The following is an 18,624-nucleotide window of genomic DNA, read 5'->3' as shown; positions in this document are numbered from 1 at the left end:
AAACAGATTTAACTTGCTAAAGATAAAGTAGATCTTAACTAGACCTTGTTAATGAGCCCAGCAGAAGTGACCCCTCCTGCACAGGGCATGCAATAATGTGCAATGTTAACTAGCTTAGGTAGTTTGAGCTAATGGTTACAAGTCTCTAGCTGTTTCCAGTATTTTTGTTTGTTGGCAATTTTTAAATTTCTTTTTAGAGAGACCAGTGGGTGAGAGATCCACTCACCCACCTTGTAGCCAAGTTCGGCCCAGGATATTAGAGACACAACAATACTGATTTGTTTTTGACACTTGCTGCTTGGGCTTTTTCCCCCAGAGATGCTTAGCTGCTATAAATTTAAATAGGACCTGCAGGTGGTCAGACCATCTGACTCCCTTCCACAATGGCAATCTTTAAAAATCTGCTTACAATACCATTTCCTCTTTACAGATGAATCTACAAATAAAAAGCTTCCAAGTTCTCTCAACTTCAAGGTACCAGTACCACTGAAATTTATAAAAGTAAATGGAATGCTGTGTGCTCTTCAGAGCTGCCTTGTACATGTACTCCACTGGGGCTTGACATCCACATGAAAGCTGTATCTATTAGGCTCTCTGTAACTCCCTACACTCACAAAAGCAAACTAACTTGATTAGATACGCTAACATTTCAATGGAAAAACTTAAAATTTCAGTGTGCTGCTGTAAGTGGGTCATAATCTCTCATGGTTTTGAAGCCTGTCCCTCTTGAGTTCAAGAACTATTCCTCTCATGGGGTCCTCAACAATGAAGCCTTCAAAATAGTGGTCTTTAACATACTGAGCCAAGAGATATCTAAAAGCAGTGTGGCAAGTTGGCAATGGGATCTATATTTTTGCGCTGCAGTAGGTTAACTTAAGACCTCTTTAAATTTCAGAATTTGCAGTAGCAGATATACATGCATGTTGTTTCTAATCTGGAAAATAACCCGCATATTAATATGTAAAATTATTTTTTTAAGAAAGTATACTTCAAGTACTACCGAGTAATAACCCCAGATGTATCTTTTTAGTGTTTATACGAACTAAACATCAACTTTTATAAATCTACGCCTCCAATTAACGTGCTTAAAACTAGTGGTTAATCTAACCAATGCATAATAGTTGTTCTTCTTTGTGTAGCCACCATCATCCTTACGAAGAGTCAGTATTGCAGCATTGCCCAGGAATATTGGAAATGCTGGTAGTGGTTTGCCACTGGTAAGTAATGGATTGTCAAAGGGTGATTGTTTTCATTCTCAAACTGGTCAGTTTGCATTTTACCTTTCTTTACAGGCCCAATTATATGGAACTGATGGAAATGAAAGAAGTGACAAATTCAACAGACGATCAAGCAGTTGGTAAGGCTACTTGATTTTTTTGTTTTTGTTTGTTTTTAAATGGGCCTTAATTTTTTCAACTTCATTATGGCTGTAGTAAACCGTTCCACTGGAGTAGCTTCCTAAGGATCTTTTGGAAGTAATGCTGTAAATGTCTGTGCTATGTAAACCTTAAAGTTCAGCTTTTACAGCCACACCCAAGTGTCCACATCAAGAGGCCTGAAGTTCAAATTTAAGAGGTTCAGAGCTCCCATGGACTTCAACTGCAAGGACATGTGAAAATCTGGCACCTTATAGTTCGTGCTTAAATATGAAACTGGGAGTCAAACTTGAAAAATATTGCCCAAAATCTTCATAGCCTACTCCAACACTAAAAGAGCATGCTCATTTATCTCTTGCACTGAAGTTATTTTCTTTATTGTGATCTGAAAGCTTTAGCTGAAGTACTCATTTTCAAGTATGTACGTTTGGCAGGGGCCGACTGGGAACAAAACAAAATGAGAAGCGTCCTTCACTGCGACGATTCATTAGCACATATTCCTGGACAGAGTCTGAGGAAGAAAAGTCTGAAACAAAGTAGGTCTTGATTACTTAATCTGCAAGGCTTTAAGGCGGGCTTGCTTCTTGTGCTTGACACCATATTGCATGTCAAAGCTATTATAAACTAGAATACTTACTCTATTTATAAAAATGTGCCTGTTTATGTGTATTGATGAGTGTTTTACCAGGAAACTAAGTTCTAAAACTTACTTGCAGAACCAAACAGGCAGAACCACCAGTTGAAGAAATACAAGAAGACAAAGCAAGGAAGTTAAGTGTTACTGATGGGGGGAAAAATCCATCAAAATGGAGTCTAGGATCAGCGTAAGTTTCTCAATTGCAAACATGAATTTCTGTAAGGGGAAGTGGTGATCAGGTGGAGGATACTGGAAGAGGAAGCAGAGTGGTAATCTTGACTGTTTTTATTGATGTCAGCTTTTCAAAGTAGGCAGCATTAAGTAATTGAATTAGCAGGTTAAAGCTCTACTTTTGGTACTAGTCAAGAACAGAACAACTTCTGGTATTACAAACTCACAAATTCATCTTGAGATGTGACCCCTTGCAGGGTGGTGCTCTGCCTCAACACTGCCCCTTGGAGATCAAAGCCTAAGTTCTTAACTAGTCCAGATAGCCCTGTCATTCTAAATTTACAAAGGAAGTCATTGGAGTATACATTAAACCCTTTTGTTGCAGAAAAAATGGCTGATATTTGCAATGCCCACTAGGAGACTTAGCCACACACTTTCCATTAACACGAATGGAATGTGTGAAGAAATCCCATATTTGGCTTTGAAGAGGCACAAAAACTGTTTTCAGAGTTTTATATAAAACATCTTTAGCATCTAGTGCTGACTGGAGCCTGCATTGTAAACCCAGAATATAACATGCCAGTGTAGCTGGCTATTAGTACAGTGGCAAACCTGTCTTCATTACATTTTATATTCTGGATTAGTAGTCAGACCATATGATATTTAAACCTTGAAGAAAAGCACGTTGTCCTATGTTTATGGCTTCTCCACAGTTGCAACATCATGTCATCGTGGGCATCTCATCTGAAGATATCCTTCTCCAAGGCTAACAAAACTCTCTGGATTTCTCTTACCATCATTGTACTCCTTGCTGCACTCACAAGCTTCCTCACAGGTCTCTCTCTCCAAAGACCTGCAGATGCTGCCCCTGTGGGAACTGGGAGTTCCTGGACATCACTACAACAACTGCTGTGGCCATATACTAAACTTCAACACAATGGACCACCACCAGTATAACACACAATCTGTATTTTAATTTGTAAAATCTTTTTTTCCCCTCCCCTGGACTTCCTGTTTGACTCAATTTGTGTTTATATAAACTAGTGTAAACATAGCTCTCAAGTCTAGAATTACTTTTGACTTTCTAATATGAGTTGAGGTAGTATATTTAAAATCCCTTATTTTGAAGCTTTTTAGACTATACTTGCATTTCCAAATCATAACTTTCAATGGTAAAACATTTTAAAGCAACTTCCCTCTCTGACAATAGAAGACTATCTTCCCAAATGTCTTAATCCTGTTTTGAGATTAGAACAACTTAAAAAATAGCTGTCTCTCCTTTTTGAAGCTTGTAATAAATGGGTCTAAATGTATAGTTACTAGAAAGTAAAGAATTTTATTCACAAACTTTTTTTAATGCATTTTTAGGCATTTAAAAAGCTGTTTTGATTTGCATGTGAAACAGACATCAAATGTAATTTTATTGACCAAGTTCTTGATGCTCAATAAAGTTAATTTAAAATATTTGCTTAAGAGTATGTCAACACTCTAGTAGCAATGAGCAATTGGTATACAGTATCAATAAATAGGCAACTGCCTTTCTTTACTTTTTCAATTGCTTCTTCACTGGCAAAATCTTTGATCAGATGGTAGAGAGTAGAATGAAATTCAGTATTGTTTGCTAGATCTTCTGAGAAGGCTTCGCTAGTTTCACTGATTATGAGCCTTTGTGCTCGCTGACCATTAAACATATAAAGGGACCAGTCTTCATCTTTAACAGCATCGGTTTTAAGGTGTTCGCTCACCTACAGCAGAATGGAAGAATAAATGCTGTAACATATTGCTACATTTTCTAGATAGATATACAGTTGGGATGCTGAGACTCGGGCTTAATTTCCTGCTCCAGCAGAGACTTGTGTAACTTTGGATCTTGCCCTAGGTGTCTTGATCAAAAGAGGAAAGTGCCTGAGTCCAATATTTAGATCCTCATAATCCCCCCAGTGCCAAATGTCAGTGGGCATATGCACCACCACCTAAGTCCTGATGCTGAGTACATGACTTAGAACAAATGCAGGAGCTGAGACTAGACATTTCCTTGTCAAGGGAGGGCCAATATGGTAGTTGTCCTCAGATGCCTCTCTCTACAGTGCTTATGGGATCAGGCCTTGCACACAACAGAAGAAGGTGGTGGTGTTTTTATCCAACACTGCATGGGTTACAGCACTTCCAGCAGGAGATGGGAAACCTGGATTCAAGTCTCCTTCTCCCCCTGCTCCCTCACCCCCAGAAAGAGGAGCATGGATGTGAAACCTGGGTCTTCTGCCTCCTGCGTGAATGCTCTAACCACTGTGGTTTTAGATGTTAGGCCACCATGATTCTTTGTCAGAGCTGGCTAACTAGGTTTAGGCACCTAAATCCAGAAGAGAGGCTGTAAATGTATAAGTGGTGACTGGACTGTCCCTACCTGAGGCACATACCCCTGTCCTCTGCATTTTTTAGTGTCTAATTTAGGTGGCGCCCTATCCAGCTTGTTGGCTTTTGAGGGTCCTGTTCAATCTTGCATATGTAACTATTTGTCCTTACCCATCTAATATCTCTAAACACACTGAGCCCAGTAACTCTGATTCCAGGATTAACATCTCATATGTGATAGTTGCTACAATATTAATCTGTTTGGTTCCTGGTGATTGGCCAGAAGATACCTTAATCATAGCAATTCACTAATTCCTGTTGAGGAGTTGTTGAAAAATGGTTAAAGTTGTCCATTATGAATTAAGCATTTTATTTTTCATTAAATGCAAGGAAAGGGTGGGAATATTGTAGACTCATTTAAGGCAAATAATTAACGGTATTATTGATTAGAGCTCCAAATTTACTAATGGCATTTAGTATCTAGCAAGTATGAGTTAAGTTGTTGTCTTGCACTGCACGAGTCTTACAGAACAGAATTACTCAACCTTGACAAAAGGATATTTTGTATATTAGCCTGTAGAAAATGTCTGTGTGTGTGTGTATGTCTGGTAGTTTCCTCTCTCAGATGGGGGTGGGAGCAAATGTATGACTATAATAGCAAGGGGTTAATTATCTTGCCTGCAGTCAGAGGCTGCAACTCAATCTACCCTACATACCTGCCAAAAGAGCTCCTCTCTGTCCTAGCAGGGAACAGAAAATAAGTGAGGAAGGATCTCCCTCCTCTATGCCTTGAAAGAAGTGGATGTTAAAGCTCTGACACCTGAGGTCTGCCTGCAAGAGAGGAGCACTGGGAGCTGCTCTGAAGGGAAGGTGAGCTCAGGTCACAGCTGGCCAACTAATAAAACCATGACATATCTAATGGGTAATGGAGGACTCTGACTCAGCCTACCTTTGAATGAAAATCTTTTTTGTACCCAGCAATAGAGCTGGAGAGACCAAGTAGCCCTGGACTGTGCTAAACTTTCATAACCAAGCTTGCAGGTCACCTGGCATATAGAACTGTTAAGCAGAGTAACTGAAGACCCAAAAAGATGCAATCTCAATAGCCTACTGACTGTTACTTAGCAAAGGTATGGGTGAGTTCACCAGGGGCCAGGCCTTAGAGAATCCGTGAAGGACACTAAGTTTTGTAAAACTTCAGAGAGCAGCTAAGACTACATTCTAAAGCTATTAAAACTGCAAAGCCAGAGCCCTGCTCTGAGAAAGCTCTTCATTTCAGAACCATGACCTAGCTGTAGTTCAGTGTTGCTTAGTCAGTCTACATTCTAAAGCTATTAAAACTGCAAAGCCAGAGCCCTGCTCTGAAAAAGCTCTTCATTTCAGAACCATGACCTAGCTGTAGTTCAGTGTTGCTTAGTCAGTCCAAAATAATGTAATATATGACTAGATAAGTCTAAAAGAGCAACCTTAAAAACTACTTGATCTTGACCAGATGCCAGATTCCACTTGCTCCAACTGAAAGCAAAAGCAGATGCAACCAGCGCCATCTGTTGATAAGTTGTGACTTCTGCGAGTGGAGTCTGTAACATAAAGGGTACAAATCAGAAACCAAAGATCCAACAAATCACACTACTTTATGCTAGATTACCACACTGAAGGCAAGCTCTGGTCAAAAGATAGTGGGCCAGATTCTGGTTCCTGCTCCTTTGGGTGGCTCTGCAAGCCATCTGACCCAGGTACCTGAAGGTTCTGTATGGTGTAGATCCACCTTTGTGCCAAAAAATGTTGTCTACAAGTAGCAAATTGGATTTTTTTTTAAAAAAGTAGTTCATAGCTGTCTCACCTTCTTATTCACACAGACATACTTGTAAGAGTTGTCTGATGGGAAGATGTTCACTCCAGCCTTTTTCAAAGCAATGGTCAGGTCAATTGGAGATGTCCATTTTCCTGCCAAGTGGGAAAGTTTTTCATTCCCATCCACAGTTATTGAAAACAGCATACACTGATTACCCTGTTGCATAAAGCAATAAAAACAAGTTTACTGATTAAATTATTTTTAAAGGCCTGAAGTACAGAATACTTTTACTTTTTTCTCATGACTACTTTATAAATACCTCTGATGCATACACATTCACCTGCACCCCATATTTGCAGCACTACCAACCAATAGCTGCCAGGACCAAAACTTCAAATGGATGTCTGTCTGTACTAGGAAGGACGCATGTCTGCTATTGCCCAGCACCTAATCTGCTCTGTTCACCCCTGCCTCTAGACTGTTCTCAGCCTAGAGAGTTTAAGATAAGTAGTGTGTCAGTACATTGCCACCATCGTGGCTCTTAATTCAGCTGGCAGTTACCTGTCAGAGTTTGAGGGTAACTAGAAGGTAGATTTGTGTATGCAAGTCAGAGGAGGAGATTTTTACACCAAGCAAGTAGCATTAAAACTGAAGAGCTGCCTTTTAAGACTCATAAACTAGAGGAGGAAAGAGGGGTAATTTGTGGCGAGCTATGCTTTGTATGATGGCCCTGAATTTAACATGGGATGGTGGGAGCTGCAGCTTTCAAAATACGTTAATTAGAACTCTGTTTGCAGTATGCTGCCTATTGGCCCTTCTGGGCAAAAACCTAGGCTAAAGCACCAGTTCTATTCCCTACCCTGCATCTTCCCAATTCCATGATGGGAAGGGTGGGGTCAACACAAATATCCTCATGCTTTCATCCTTACTAGGGCAGCCTGAACTCAAAAATTAGCTCTGATAATGGCCTAAATAACCATAAGGGTCTGTATTTGAGTTGCATGTAACAAGACATTTACTGTACCTTAATTTGCATTTGAATTTCTGCAAAAGCTGTAACAACAGTGAAAAGTAATTCATCTGTGCCTTTAGGTCTCAGTTCCCATGACTGGTATGGCATATTGAGGTGAGCATCCTGAATCAGTGTGATTGTATAAAAAGCATCCATCTCAAAAGAGATTTGTTTCTCTTTCATTTTGTACTTTATGTCACTGATACCATCAGTTCTCCATTGTTTGCCTATATTATATATATTAAAAAAGAGAGGAAAAAATTGTTAGAGCTGCTGTTTTTGGTGGTGTTAGCACAATACTGAACTTGGGTCAAGTGGTATGCTGAGCTCTGGAGAATCTTGGGCAGACAATACAGACAATAGATGTTGAGAAAGATAGTCTTACAATTGGTATCAAAATTTCTCCCTAGCCTAAAAATGATAAATGAAAACATGGATGATGGTGCAGCTAACAGTCTGGGAACTCATTTATACTAACTACTACTCTCAAACTTTCATACATAAAGAGTCAAATTCCACTTTAATGAAAATCTGGAATAATTTTACTGACATCCAGTGGGGTTACTTTGGATTAACACTGGTGTGAGAACAGTATTTGGCCTTTTAAATATATTTGATTTGAAAGTAGAATTTGGCTCAAGATCAACTTATGTACTGTAATTAAATTTTCTAGCTATAATTTTTCTCATAACCATCAATGGTGTACTGTTACACTGTTGAGACTAAAATAAATGTCACAGAGGAACTGCAGCACTATTGATGGCAAGTTTTATTCAAGTAGGCTATTGTAATTTGGTTGTTTGCACATTGAGGAAAAAAAACAGTTATCTCTTATAACTGTTGTTCTTCGAGATGTGTTGCTCATGTCCATTCCACGTTAGGTGTGTATTTGCCCCATGCACCGGTGCCAGAAGTTTTTCCCCAGTGGTATCCATAGGGCCGGCTTTGGCACCCTCTGGAGTGGAGCGAGTATATGCCGGTTTAAGGGGTGCTATTGTCCCTCTCCCCTCCTTCAATTCCTTCTTGCCAGAACTCCGACAAAGGTTCAGGAGGGTAAGTCATGGAATGGACATGAGCAATCACTCGAAGAAAAAAAAAAAAACCGGTTACTTATCTCAAAGAACAATAGTTATGAGAGGTGTGTTGCTCATGTCCATTCCATGACTTCGACAAAGGGTCAGGAGGGTAAGTCATGGAATGGACATGAGCAACACACCTCTCATAACTATTGTTCTTTGAGATAAGTAACCGCTTTTTTTTTTTTCTTCGAGTGATTGCTCATGTCCATTCCATGTTAGGTGACTCTCAAACAGTGCCTCTGGAGGTGGACCAGGATTCTTAGGTGCATGGATTACAAAACCGCTCTACCGAAGCCAGCGTCATCTCAGGCCTGCTGGGTGGTGAAGGTATGGACAGATGACTACGTTTGCGGTCCTGCAGATGTCCTGGGTCAGAATGAGAGCCAGGAATGTGCTGACGATGCCTGTGCTCTTGTTGAATGAGCTGTTACTATCAGCGGCAGAGTAAAGCAGCACCACTGGTACAACTGCTTGCCGAAGCAAGAGAATTTTCCACCACCATCACTGGCAGTAAGAAGGAACTGAAGGTGGAGGGAAGGCTACCACTGTGAGAAAAACTTCTAGCACAGGTGCATGTGGCAAGCACACACGCCTAACATGGAATGGACATGAGCAAGCACTGGAAGAAGAACATATTTACTACAACTGACCAGAAAACTTTGGTCAAAACATTTTTTCATGGGAATTTACTGATTTATTGAAATCAAAACATTCTTCAGACGCAGTTCAATTTTGATTTTCTCCAGAAACAAGGTAAATTCTGAAACCAGGACTTCCAGGGACGCCAGGATCTGCAGCGCTAGGACAGCATTCCAAGCAGACTGTCTCAGAGCTAGGATTCTATCCTCTTTCACAGAGGATTTTGAAATTTTGGGCTTTTGTTCCTAATCAGAATGAAATTAAATACTGAACTATTGAAATCTTTCACAAAATGAAATAACTTTCTCTGCCTTGCTCTAATATTTACACTATATGGGAGCTAAAACATGTAAATCCAAACAGTAAAGCAGAGATAATAGCCTATCACTGTTTTAGAAAGATTTTTTTAATGGAGCCACTTGCCAAGACATATCACTTGAATGAGGACTGAAACACTCTACATTTTCCTTACTTCTAAATAATTTACAGAATAAAACTATTTGAATAAGGGAGCAACAAGATCGTGTGTCTAATCGAAATTATGCACCAATTGAATGTTAAGCTTTCAAAAATCAAAGATAATGAACAGCAAAGGGCCCATACCAAACTCTGGATCTGAACTGGATCTCATCTCTATAATGGGACTTGCCAAAGTCTGAGTTCCAAATATTCCACGAACGTTGGAAAAATTAAAATCCAGATCTGAATTCTGGGACTTGAACTTGAGAGATTTTTGGATTCATTTGTGTGTAACAGCTTCTACATGAAGACCGACTGTACCTGCAGAATCCCATCTGGCAACCACAGGCTCCTCAAAAAATATCACACTGTCAAGAAGTCTAAGAGTCACCCCTATACGTGGATATGTGGCATCTTCAGTTTCTTCTGATTCTGGAGGATAGGGATAGGTCTCCAATCCTACATCGAGTAACTTTGATGGAGAGGTGAAGAAAAGATAAAATGTCATGAGAAACAGCAATAGACTACTAAATTTTGTAATCCACTTTGGTCCTCTGCAGAGTTCACTAAAATACAATCTAAAGAGCTAAAAACTTTATATATCATTTGATAATTCTACACATCTGTGAAACTTTCCAAATTACACTTTGCTTTTTCTGCATCTTCCATCTGAGGCTCTCAAAGGGCTTTCTACAAACGCTGTACAGGCACAGAGAGGGGCGGCAGCTATTACCCAGCCCATACGTCTGATATTCAAGTACTGCCTGCACTGGGGCTGTATTGCAGCTCTATATGAAGGTGCTGGGTTAGGATGGGGAGTTATGTCTCTCAGTCCGTCAATGAACATATTTACTTGAGCTAAATGCAGTTTATGTAAATTATGTCTATTAATGAGATCAGCATTGCAAAAATCCTGTGATGCAGGTAAATGTGATCTCAAATTTTACAATTGGGGAAACTGAGGCATACTGCCCAAGGACCATAAAGTCTACAGCATAGCCTGGAACGAAACTCAAAGCTCCGTTATCACAGTCATAGGCTTTAAACCATCCTTCTGTTTATAAAATGAAGCAAGGACTTTCTTTTCCTTTAACCAACATCTTTAGGAGAATTTTCAAATGCAGTAATTTCGGATGTTTGTGCTACCTCCATTTAACAGAATTGACTGTGTGAATACTGTCTGAATGCACACATACCCATTTTATATGGATGCCACAGGTACATAAGAAAGTTTGCAGGTGCAGCTGAGGAGCATGATTTGAAAACTCGGCTTTTAATCTCAGTGCACAGAAACTCAAAGGATAGAACTGTTTGTTTATACAGTGTGAACTCTATATTGACAAATCTCCAGAACTGTGGCAACTCTTTCCAGGATGATCAGAACTAAAAGAGATTCATTGGGTGCAATTTTGCTTCAGATCTTGACCTACTTCCACCATGGTCCAGCCTTTGATTTGTTTGGCTTGAGGTGGGAGCTTCAGTGCATCAATAAGGTACACTCCACCCACTGGTGTGAACTGGTGCAAATCAACTACATTTTCGCCAATTATCTCTTCTTCTTTTTCATCAGTGGCCACCTGCAGTGGTGCAACCTGAACTAAACAACCAAATATCATGTATTAATTCAATGTCTGAATAAAGTACCAAGATTTCAAATCCCAAATGCTTTTTGCACATACAGTGTCTAAATGTATTTAAATGGCTTTCTACTCTGCAATATCTCAGCGCCACCTACTGGTGGTCTATGGATTTTTTAAAGGATTCATTGGAATGGATAAAACTAGACGGACAACAAAAATGAACAGAAGGCTTATGCAGGGCTGGACCTAGGTTTTGTGGGGCCTTAAATTAAGAACTGTAGGGCCCCCAATTATAATTCGGCATATGGCTGATGTGCTAGCTATGGACACTTGGTGGCACAAGTACTCCTGTTCTTTATAACCAAGGCACTCTGTAGTTGCATAGACCTATGACCACCACTGGATTTACTAATCCATACCTAATGATTGCACCATCTTCTCATGTTTTTAGTACTGAGATTTTAAAGAGAAGGGTGCATTTCTCCTACTACTAGGCCCTGATTCTGTAAGTGACTTCACGGGTCTGCTCAAGCAGATTCACCTAGAGAATCAAGGTCTTAGTTATAATTTGTGCAACTTCAATAAACGCAATGGAGTTTCACAACAGTAAATGACAGTAGAATCTGGTCTGGAGTCAGTGAGGTTGCATTGGTCATAACTAACAGGGAGAACTTGGCCCCCATGTTATACAAGATCCTAAAGGGGTTATGGAAAGTGCATGTAAGGCAGACATGGGGCCACAAACTGAAGTTAGAAAAGGAAGTAAGGGATCCAATCTGTGGAACAAAATTTCTTAGAGAATCCGCAATGGTGGATTAGAGGAAATTCCTTACCAAAATTCGTAAGAGACTTTCCAATGGTAAATTTTTTTAAAAGTTCTAAGCACTTAAAGAAAATAATACAGGATTTTCACCCTGTAATAATATTATGTAGGTGGCTGGATGGTCACTAGCAATGTTCAAAAATGCATGAAAAATGTTAGATATCATAATATAAGGAAGACAATTTATTATGAGGATCCATTTAAACTCTGTTCAATAACACAAGATAAAATAACTACTATAAAACTTGCTAAATAAAAGACTACCTCATTTTTAAAAAAATATAATCTCAACAAACTAAAAATATCCAGTGTGATGTGTTTCCAGGTCTTTTTTTAGAGTGGGATGGGAAAGGGTTGCTAGTTTTATATGAATACTATATATGCTCACATATTATATATAGTTTTTGTAGTATACTGTGTGCATACTACAATTTAAGCTCTCTGTATACTTATTAATAGTACAGTATACTAATCTATGTAGTAAATCCACTGTACTATTAACTACAACTTTGGCTTTCCTTTTTTTTAAATAAAAAAAATATTTTAAACTTTTTCTAAACAAAGCTAAATACTTGTTCTCCCAAGCTAAACCATTGAGATCTTTTTTAACACTTGTAAAAATACATTCTAGAGAAGACATTTTGCTCTTTACATACATTTTCACACTAAAACAATGAAGAAAAAATAAAAATAATTATACCATTTCTGGGCACAGGTCTTAGTTAATATTAAGGCTGGGATTTTTAAAGGTGCTTAATGCCTAAAATCCACTCCTTGGAAAAATCCCAAGGGAAATACCTACCACCTATGTGGTCTGTAGATGTGAACCTGAAAGTTTGGTTGCTGGGGCAGTACCCACAGGAAAGTTCTTTTAAAAGGCTCTATAGCTCAGATAATCAATGCTGCACAACACACAGACATCTTGTTTTAGAAGAAAGTGTAAAAAATAAATCAATGATTTTACTAAACTAAAGCATCTAAAAGTATTGGATAAACTGATGGCTGATTTATATGAGAAAGAAGACTACAACTAGCACTGGTCTCTTTCCTGGGATTATGGCCCTGATTCAACTAAGCGTTTAAGCACCTTACTTAAGCATGTGCTCCCAGTTATGCATAAGCTTCAATAACTGACAATCTTAGCCTAACTCAAAAACAAGGGAAGAACCTTATTCAGCCAAGACAGATACCTAGCTAGAACCTCAACACACCTGTAATACATTATATTTTATAAATATATAAAATGAGAGCAATATTTACGTCATCTTTGTTCTCTCCATGTAGGGGTTGGTGCTACATTATATACACTAGCTTTGTATGTTCCAATGTTTGCCTAGAGTAAAATCAGACGTTTATATAATTATGCAATACTCCATGTAAAATCTGAGTACCTCCTGAAACGGTGCTAACATTTTCTGATTTCTTATCAGATTCCTCTTCTAGCTTCTCATTTTCATCAGGATCAATTTTAATGCTGTCTTTGAAAGAGATGGCACTCTATTTAAAAAACAAAATATCGTGTTTTTAGATTACAGTGAGACAGGCGCAATTAAAAATAGTGTAGCTTCCCTGTGAAAATGAGAACCTCGGGAGAAGGAGTAAGGTCCTCATCATGCAATGAGATGTGCATGAAGCTTACTGGAGGAATGGGGCTGTAGTGTAGGAATATCCAGAATGCATCATTATGACACTTTTTAATTTGCTAGCTGACAAAACCAGATTTTGGTACAAAAACATTGTCTCAGGCAGTCTGGATTTGTCAAAGTCAGGTAATCAGCTTTACATATTAATATATAAATAGAGAGAACACATGTAATAATTAATTGCATGTCTATAGCAGCTTCCCTCCAAAAATCCCAAAGTACTTTTCAAATATTAATGAATTCAGCCTCACAGCACTATGTGAAGTACGTATTACTAGCCTCACTTTTCTGATGAGAAAGCTAATGCAGGGCCAGAGATAGGAACTGTAATAGAAAAAAACATAGAACTCAGATATTTTGACTTTTGGTTGTACCTATGCTATGAGACTTTTCATTCCTTTCATTGTTTCCGCTTTTAACAAAGTTATTTAAGTTTTGGATTTCCATCCTAGATGTGCCCTCATCCCTGTTGTGCCAGATTTCTGGAAAGTAGCCAGGCACTTATTGCATGTTTGTTTCCCCTCCACTAGGTGGATTAAAGTGCTTCTCCGTACACAGTGTGTGATGGAATTGTGGTAAGAGGCAGCCTGCAGACTTGTATGGAATGCCTGCCCTGCAGGGGAACAGAGAGACTATGCAGCAACAGAAAGAAGGACAGGGAAAAAAAAATTGCGGGAAGGGAAAATCTCAGGGCAAATGGAACTATAAGAGATATCCTAGGTGAGCGACCTGGGTTGAGAGAAGCAGATCCCTGAGGTGGGAACAGGAAAAGAGAGAGGACTGCTGGAGAGGGAACAAGGCTTGGAAGAGAGAGAAGAAGAGTGGGAGAAAGAACAAGATAGGGAGCTTAATGAGGAATGAAAAGCAAAAGCCAGAAAAATATAGGAGAAAGGCAATAAGACAGGTGAGATGCGTCATGGTGTAAAAGCAGGGTTGCCAACCCTCCAGGATCGTCCTGGACTCCCCAGGAATTAAATATTAATCTTTAATTAAAGATTATGTCATGTGATGAAACCTCCAGGAATACGTCCAACCAAAATCGGCAATCTTATGTAAAGTAAGCAGGGAGTGGGGATGACCTGCCTCAGGCACTGCTTTGCAGCAAATGTGGTGGAGGGAGACACAACAAGGCCAGGAACCACTGCTGTAAATATATGTCAATAAGATGTCAAAATGGTAATTTACAATTATTTACCTAGAAAGCTGAGCAGCAGAATAAGAGTAATTTAGAACTGCCTGTTAACCTACAGGTCACAGAAGCTACTAAGAGTAAAAAAGCCATTGTATTCCTTTGGGATATTACTTGGAAGAGATTCAGATTAACAGAGATGGTATTTTGATAGCCCTCTAGTGGCAAAACCATCAATATACAGGGACTAAACAGCCACAACACCAGAGTAAAGACCCATTCCATTCTAAAACCTACTTTGCACCCCTTCAGACTGTCCTGACACTGTTGGACTTTTGTGTGTGGTTTGTGGGACACTGAATTTTCTGTAAACAGAATCAATTCATTCTAATACGTATTAACATTTTTGAATGACCCTCTTACAGTGATGTCTTACAATTTATCTGGTATTATCCATGCCCTGATCCCACTCTCATCCACACCAGTCACAGATCTTGATTCCTACTACAACGTTCCATCAAAACAGTCATTTCTACTCTCCAATTGCTGTTCTTTCTTTTCTCCTTCCCCTGTCTCTCAAGATCCATGTCAGTCCAGCCAGTGTGGCAATCTGTGTGCTGTGCCCTAAGCTGAGGATTGTCACTTCAAATTCCTAAGAATTTGGACTTTCCCTCACTTATGGTCTACAATGGATGGTGCAGCTAGATAGCCCCCAAATTTGTAAGATTACAATTTTTTCATCTCACATCTTGTGCAGCTTCAGAGCTTGCCAGTCTTGGTAAACCCAACCAATCTCAAAAGGTAGATGGTTGAGAAGATAACCAGAAATGAGAGGGACTACAGGGAAGGGTGTGACTGTAAGGAAGGGAGAAGGCTTAAGATACTTTAGGTAGTTGCAAGGAACAACCCATGCCACTGGAGTGGGCAGAAGATGACTGGTTAGCCGAAAGTCTGTGGAACTGGCTCAAAAGGTTCCGTGTTTTTGGTATCTCACCCTACATCCTGCCACAGCAGTTAAGATTGACTGAGATGCTTTTGCTGTCAGGTCCTTGATTTGAATTCTGCAGGACTGCCCCAGAGCATTCTCCAGTTGAGAATCACTAGCTTTGGTGGCCTGCCTGAGCTTGGGTTGGTAACCTTCAGGGTAAGATGTACTTTTTATGTGATATGGCATGTAGCTGATTTAGTTTGGTCTTGTTTTTTGTTTAGTTGGTGGTGGCAACAGTGCTTATGGATAGCTTTTGTCACCTATGGAGCTAAATTCTATATGGTGCAAATAACAGAATTTGGTTCTATCTGGTTTTAGTTTTTATATCTAAGTGCTTAGATACTACATTTAAAAGTGTTTTAAAAATTCACTATAGGACAAATCTTGAGATATTTAGTTTTTACTTTGTCCTCCTCGAGGAAAACTCCCGTTAACTTCAAGAAGAACTTCACCTGGATAAAACTTAAGTTAAGATCTCAGGATTTGCTCCCTTACCTTTTCAGGGTTTATCCATACTGAACCTCTAGTACTTTTGAAGTAGGCCCATTACTAGTTATAAGGAACTCAACTGCAAGACCTTCTCCAAAAAGGAGGAATTCTTTTATAAGGAGAATGAACATGTTAAGGACTTTTTTTGTTTTCTAAGGCACAAGGGAGACATGTAAAGATCTGTTAAGATGCTAATACTAAGCAGCTGGGCATTAACTGACAGCACTGTCCATGCTGTACCTCTTACATCTTTCTTACCTTTCTTCCATCAGATTCCTTTTCAATTACCAAGTCGCTATCTTCTCCACTCTTTTGTTCCCCTTTTCTTCTTTCATATCATAAAGCACAGTTAATTCTTGTTTGCTTTCTGGGGCTTGCACTTTTAAATGAAGTTTGGGAATGCATTGTAGTGGGGAAATATGATCATAATGAGTGTGCAAGATGCGGACAGCAACATCACTTGTGGCCACTGTCTTTGGAAGGTCAAATCCATTTTCTGCATCACTAAACATATGATTTTTGAATCTGTAAACAGAGAATTAACACAAAAGAATTCTCTAGTAAAGTTAATATAATTTATTTTTACATCACACTTCAATATTCCAGTACATTTATCACAGTAATACAGGCACCTATGTTACCTTTTACCGTATACCACAGTCTGGGGAACAAAACTGGAGAAATGGGTTAGATGGTCATCAAATGCTCACCCAGCACTGAGAGCTGCCACAAGCCCCTCCAAGATAGCTATAACAGAATTAAAGGAATTAAGCTCTGCATGCAGTTAAGGATTATGGACAGGCGGGGGAAGAGGGGGCGGAAAGAGGGGGGTCAGTTGTTCTATATAGCATCCACATAGGTAAATTGGACTAACTTATTAGGCACATTTATGCATAGATTACTGCAGCTGCTGTCTGCATTAAATCCCTCTCCACAGTTAGCACAAAGAAGCTGAGGTGGCACTTAAGGTAAAGGGAGCCAAGCTAGGAGAACAAGCACATCACCTGCCTCTGTGCCACTGTAGGAAATGGGCTAGAAGGCATACAGAAGGAGATCAATTCTGTGTCAAATCAGGGGGTACCCAAGAACTTGGGCCTTTTTTCCCCATGGATCTTTGGCCTGCCATAGTATGACTGGAGGTCCCATTTCTGACCAAGCAGACAGAGACCTGTTCAAATGAGAACTCTCCTTCTGCCCATTTTAATACAAGAAGATATTGGCTAGAATTATAAAATCTTCCACCCATAAGCCTCGATTTTTTGCTTATGAACACTGGGTGGGATTCTGTGCTGTGCTTTAAAAGGTGCAGCACAGTCTATGCCCAATCGAAGGATGCTAATGTAACATCAAGCCACTTTTATGCTCTCCTGATTCAAGGCTCCTTTGCTGCACACAGAATAATTTAAAAAGCCCTAGGGGGCATAAGTTACAGAAGCCTCCCTAGGCTGCCCTATAGGTTGTAGTGCTGTCCTAATACTCCAGCGTGCTGCAGCCCTGCCCCAACATAGCCATCCTACCTCAGCAGACCCCCTACGCTAGGGCTTGCAAGGGAGTCCTCAGAAGGCAGTTTTACAGCTGTCTTCCACAGTTCCAGTGTCTGGCACACTCCCCACTCCCTCCAGGCAGATAAGGGCCACTTGTGGAATAAAGTGCTACTCAACATGAATAAGGGTTGTCAGAAACTGGCCCTGAGTCTTTATTCCATAGAGATGTACAAAGATAGAGCTAATTTGAAATAAGGTCACTTTTGTACTGTACCTTGGATTCTTCTTGAGGTTTCCCCAAATACAGAAAGTGATATTTTTATCTTTTATGGTCACCTCCATATTTCCACTGTCAGAATCTGCGTAAGTATTAGCCTTCTACAAAAAACAAATCAGCAAATTACTCAAAATTAAATTAGGATGGAGTTGATGTACTTGAAACTGGTGACAGAACTGCTATTGTCTTTGCACTCAGAACAATTAAAGTTGAGCAAATATTATAAATTCTTAAGATAACATCTGAATTAAGTAAAATCTACATGTGATAATTTGTAACGGCCTATACGAAATTTAAAACTATAAAACTTTCTTCAGTGTGATCACTACCTTAAATGTTAAAAAGTTATTGATTACTGTATAATTTAATTCAGTGATTAACTGATCACATTTATGACATATTTCTTATCTGCCCTAGAAAGACGGAGTCCTCCCCTTTTGTTCTTGCTAAGTGGGGACTTACCACTATAACGGTCAGTTCTTGCACTCCTGGAAAAAGGCCCAGAAAACCCACTTGTTCTGTGATACACTCTAGTTACAATGGCCACACATTATCCTTAGTTTAGGTGCATGGCATTGTATTACAGCCACTCAATGCCTTTAGTCTGTAAATTCCAGGTAGTCAGTGGGTTCTAGCCCACAAAAGCTTATGCCCAAATAAATTTGTTAGTCTCTAAGGTGCCACAAGGACT

The 18,624-nt window shown here is 39.5% G+C and overlaps 2 protein-coding genes across 13 annotated transcripts in view; one reads left to right on the top strand and one right to left on the bottom strand.

The window, feature by feature from the left end:
* Window positions 1-3,931, top strand: part of IRAG2 (inositol 1,4,5-triphosphate receptor associated 2) — a 64,195-nt gene extending 60,264 nt beyond the window's left edge. For 6 of the 12 annotated variants that reach the window (XM_043516299.1, XM_043516302.1, XM_043516287.1 and 3 more), the window contains 5 exons: window positions 431-474; window positions 1,140-1,357; window positions 1,811-1,912; window positions 2,093-2,200; window positions 2,898-3,931. In XM_043516299.1, coding sequence (XP_043372234.1) covers window positions 431-474; window positions 1,140-1,357; window positions 1,811-1,912; window positions 2,093-2,200; window positions 2,898-3,141 — 716 coding nt within the window. In that variant the 3' untranslated portion in view covers window positions 3,142-3,931. The remainder of the gene's footprint in view (window positions 1-430; window positions 475-1,139; window positions 1,358-1,810; window positions 1,913-2,092; window positions 2,201-2,897) is intronic. The other 6 variants (XM_043516322.1, XM_038399440.1, XM_043516314.1 and 3 more) reach the window with 2 other exon arrangements.
* The window catches only part of DNAI7 (dynein axonemal intermediate chain 7), a 42,046-nt gene continuing 26,922 nt past the window's right edge, over window positions 3,501-18,624 (bottom strand). Inside the window, 10 exon segments of the mRNA XM_043506275.1 lie at window positions 3,501-3,929; window positions 6,003-6,116; window positions 6,380-6,547; window positions 7,356-7,570; window positions 9,842-9,992; window positions 10,951-11,117; window positions 13,315-13,420; window positions 16,431-16,492; window positions 16,495-16,697; window positions 17,931-18,034. Coding sequence (XP_043362210.1) covers window positions 3,654-3,929; window positions 6,003-6,116; window positions 6,380-6,547; window positions 7,356-7,570; window positions 9,842-9,992; window positions 10,951-11,117; window positions 13,315-13,420; window positions 16,431-16,492; window positions 16,495-16,697; window positions 17,931-18,034 — 1,566 coding nt within the window. The 3' untranslated portion in view covers window positions 3,501-3,653.

This window comes from Dermochelys coriacea, chromosome 1 (genome assembly GCF_009764565.3).
Source record: "Dermochelys coriacea isolate rDerCor1 chromosome 1, rDerCor1.pri.v4, whole genome shotgun sequence".
Taxonomy (NCBI): domain Eukaryota; kingdom Metazoa; phylum Chordata; order Testudines; family Dermochelyidae; genus Dermochelys; species Dermochelys coriacea.
This window is presented reverse-complemented; position numbering and strand designations above follow the sequence as displayed.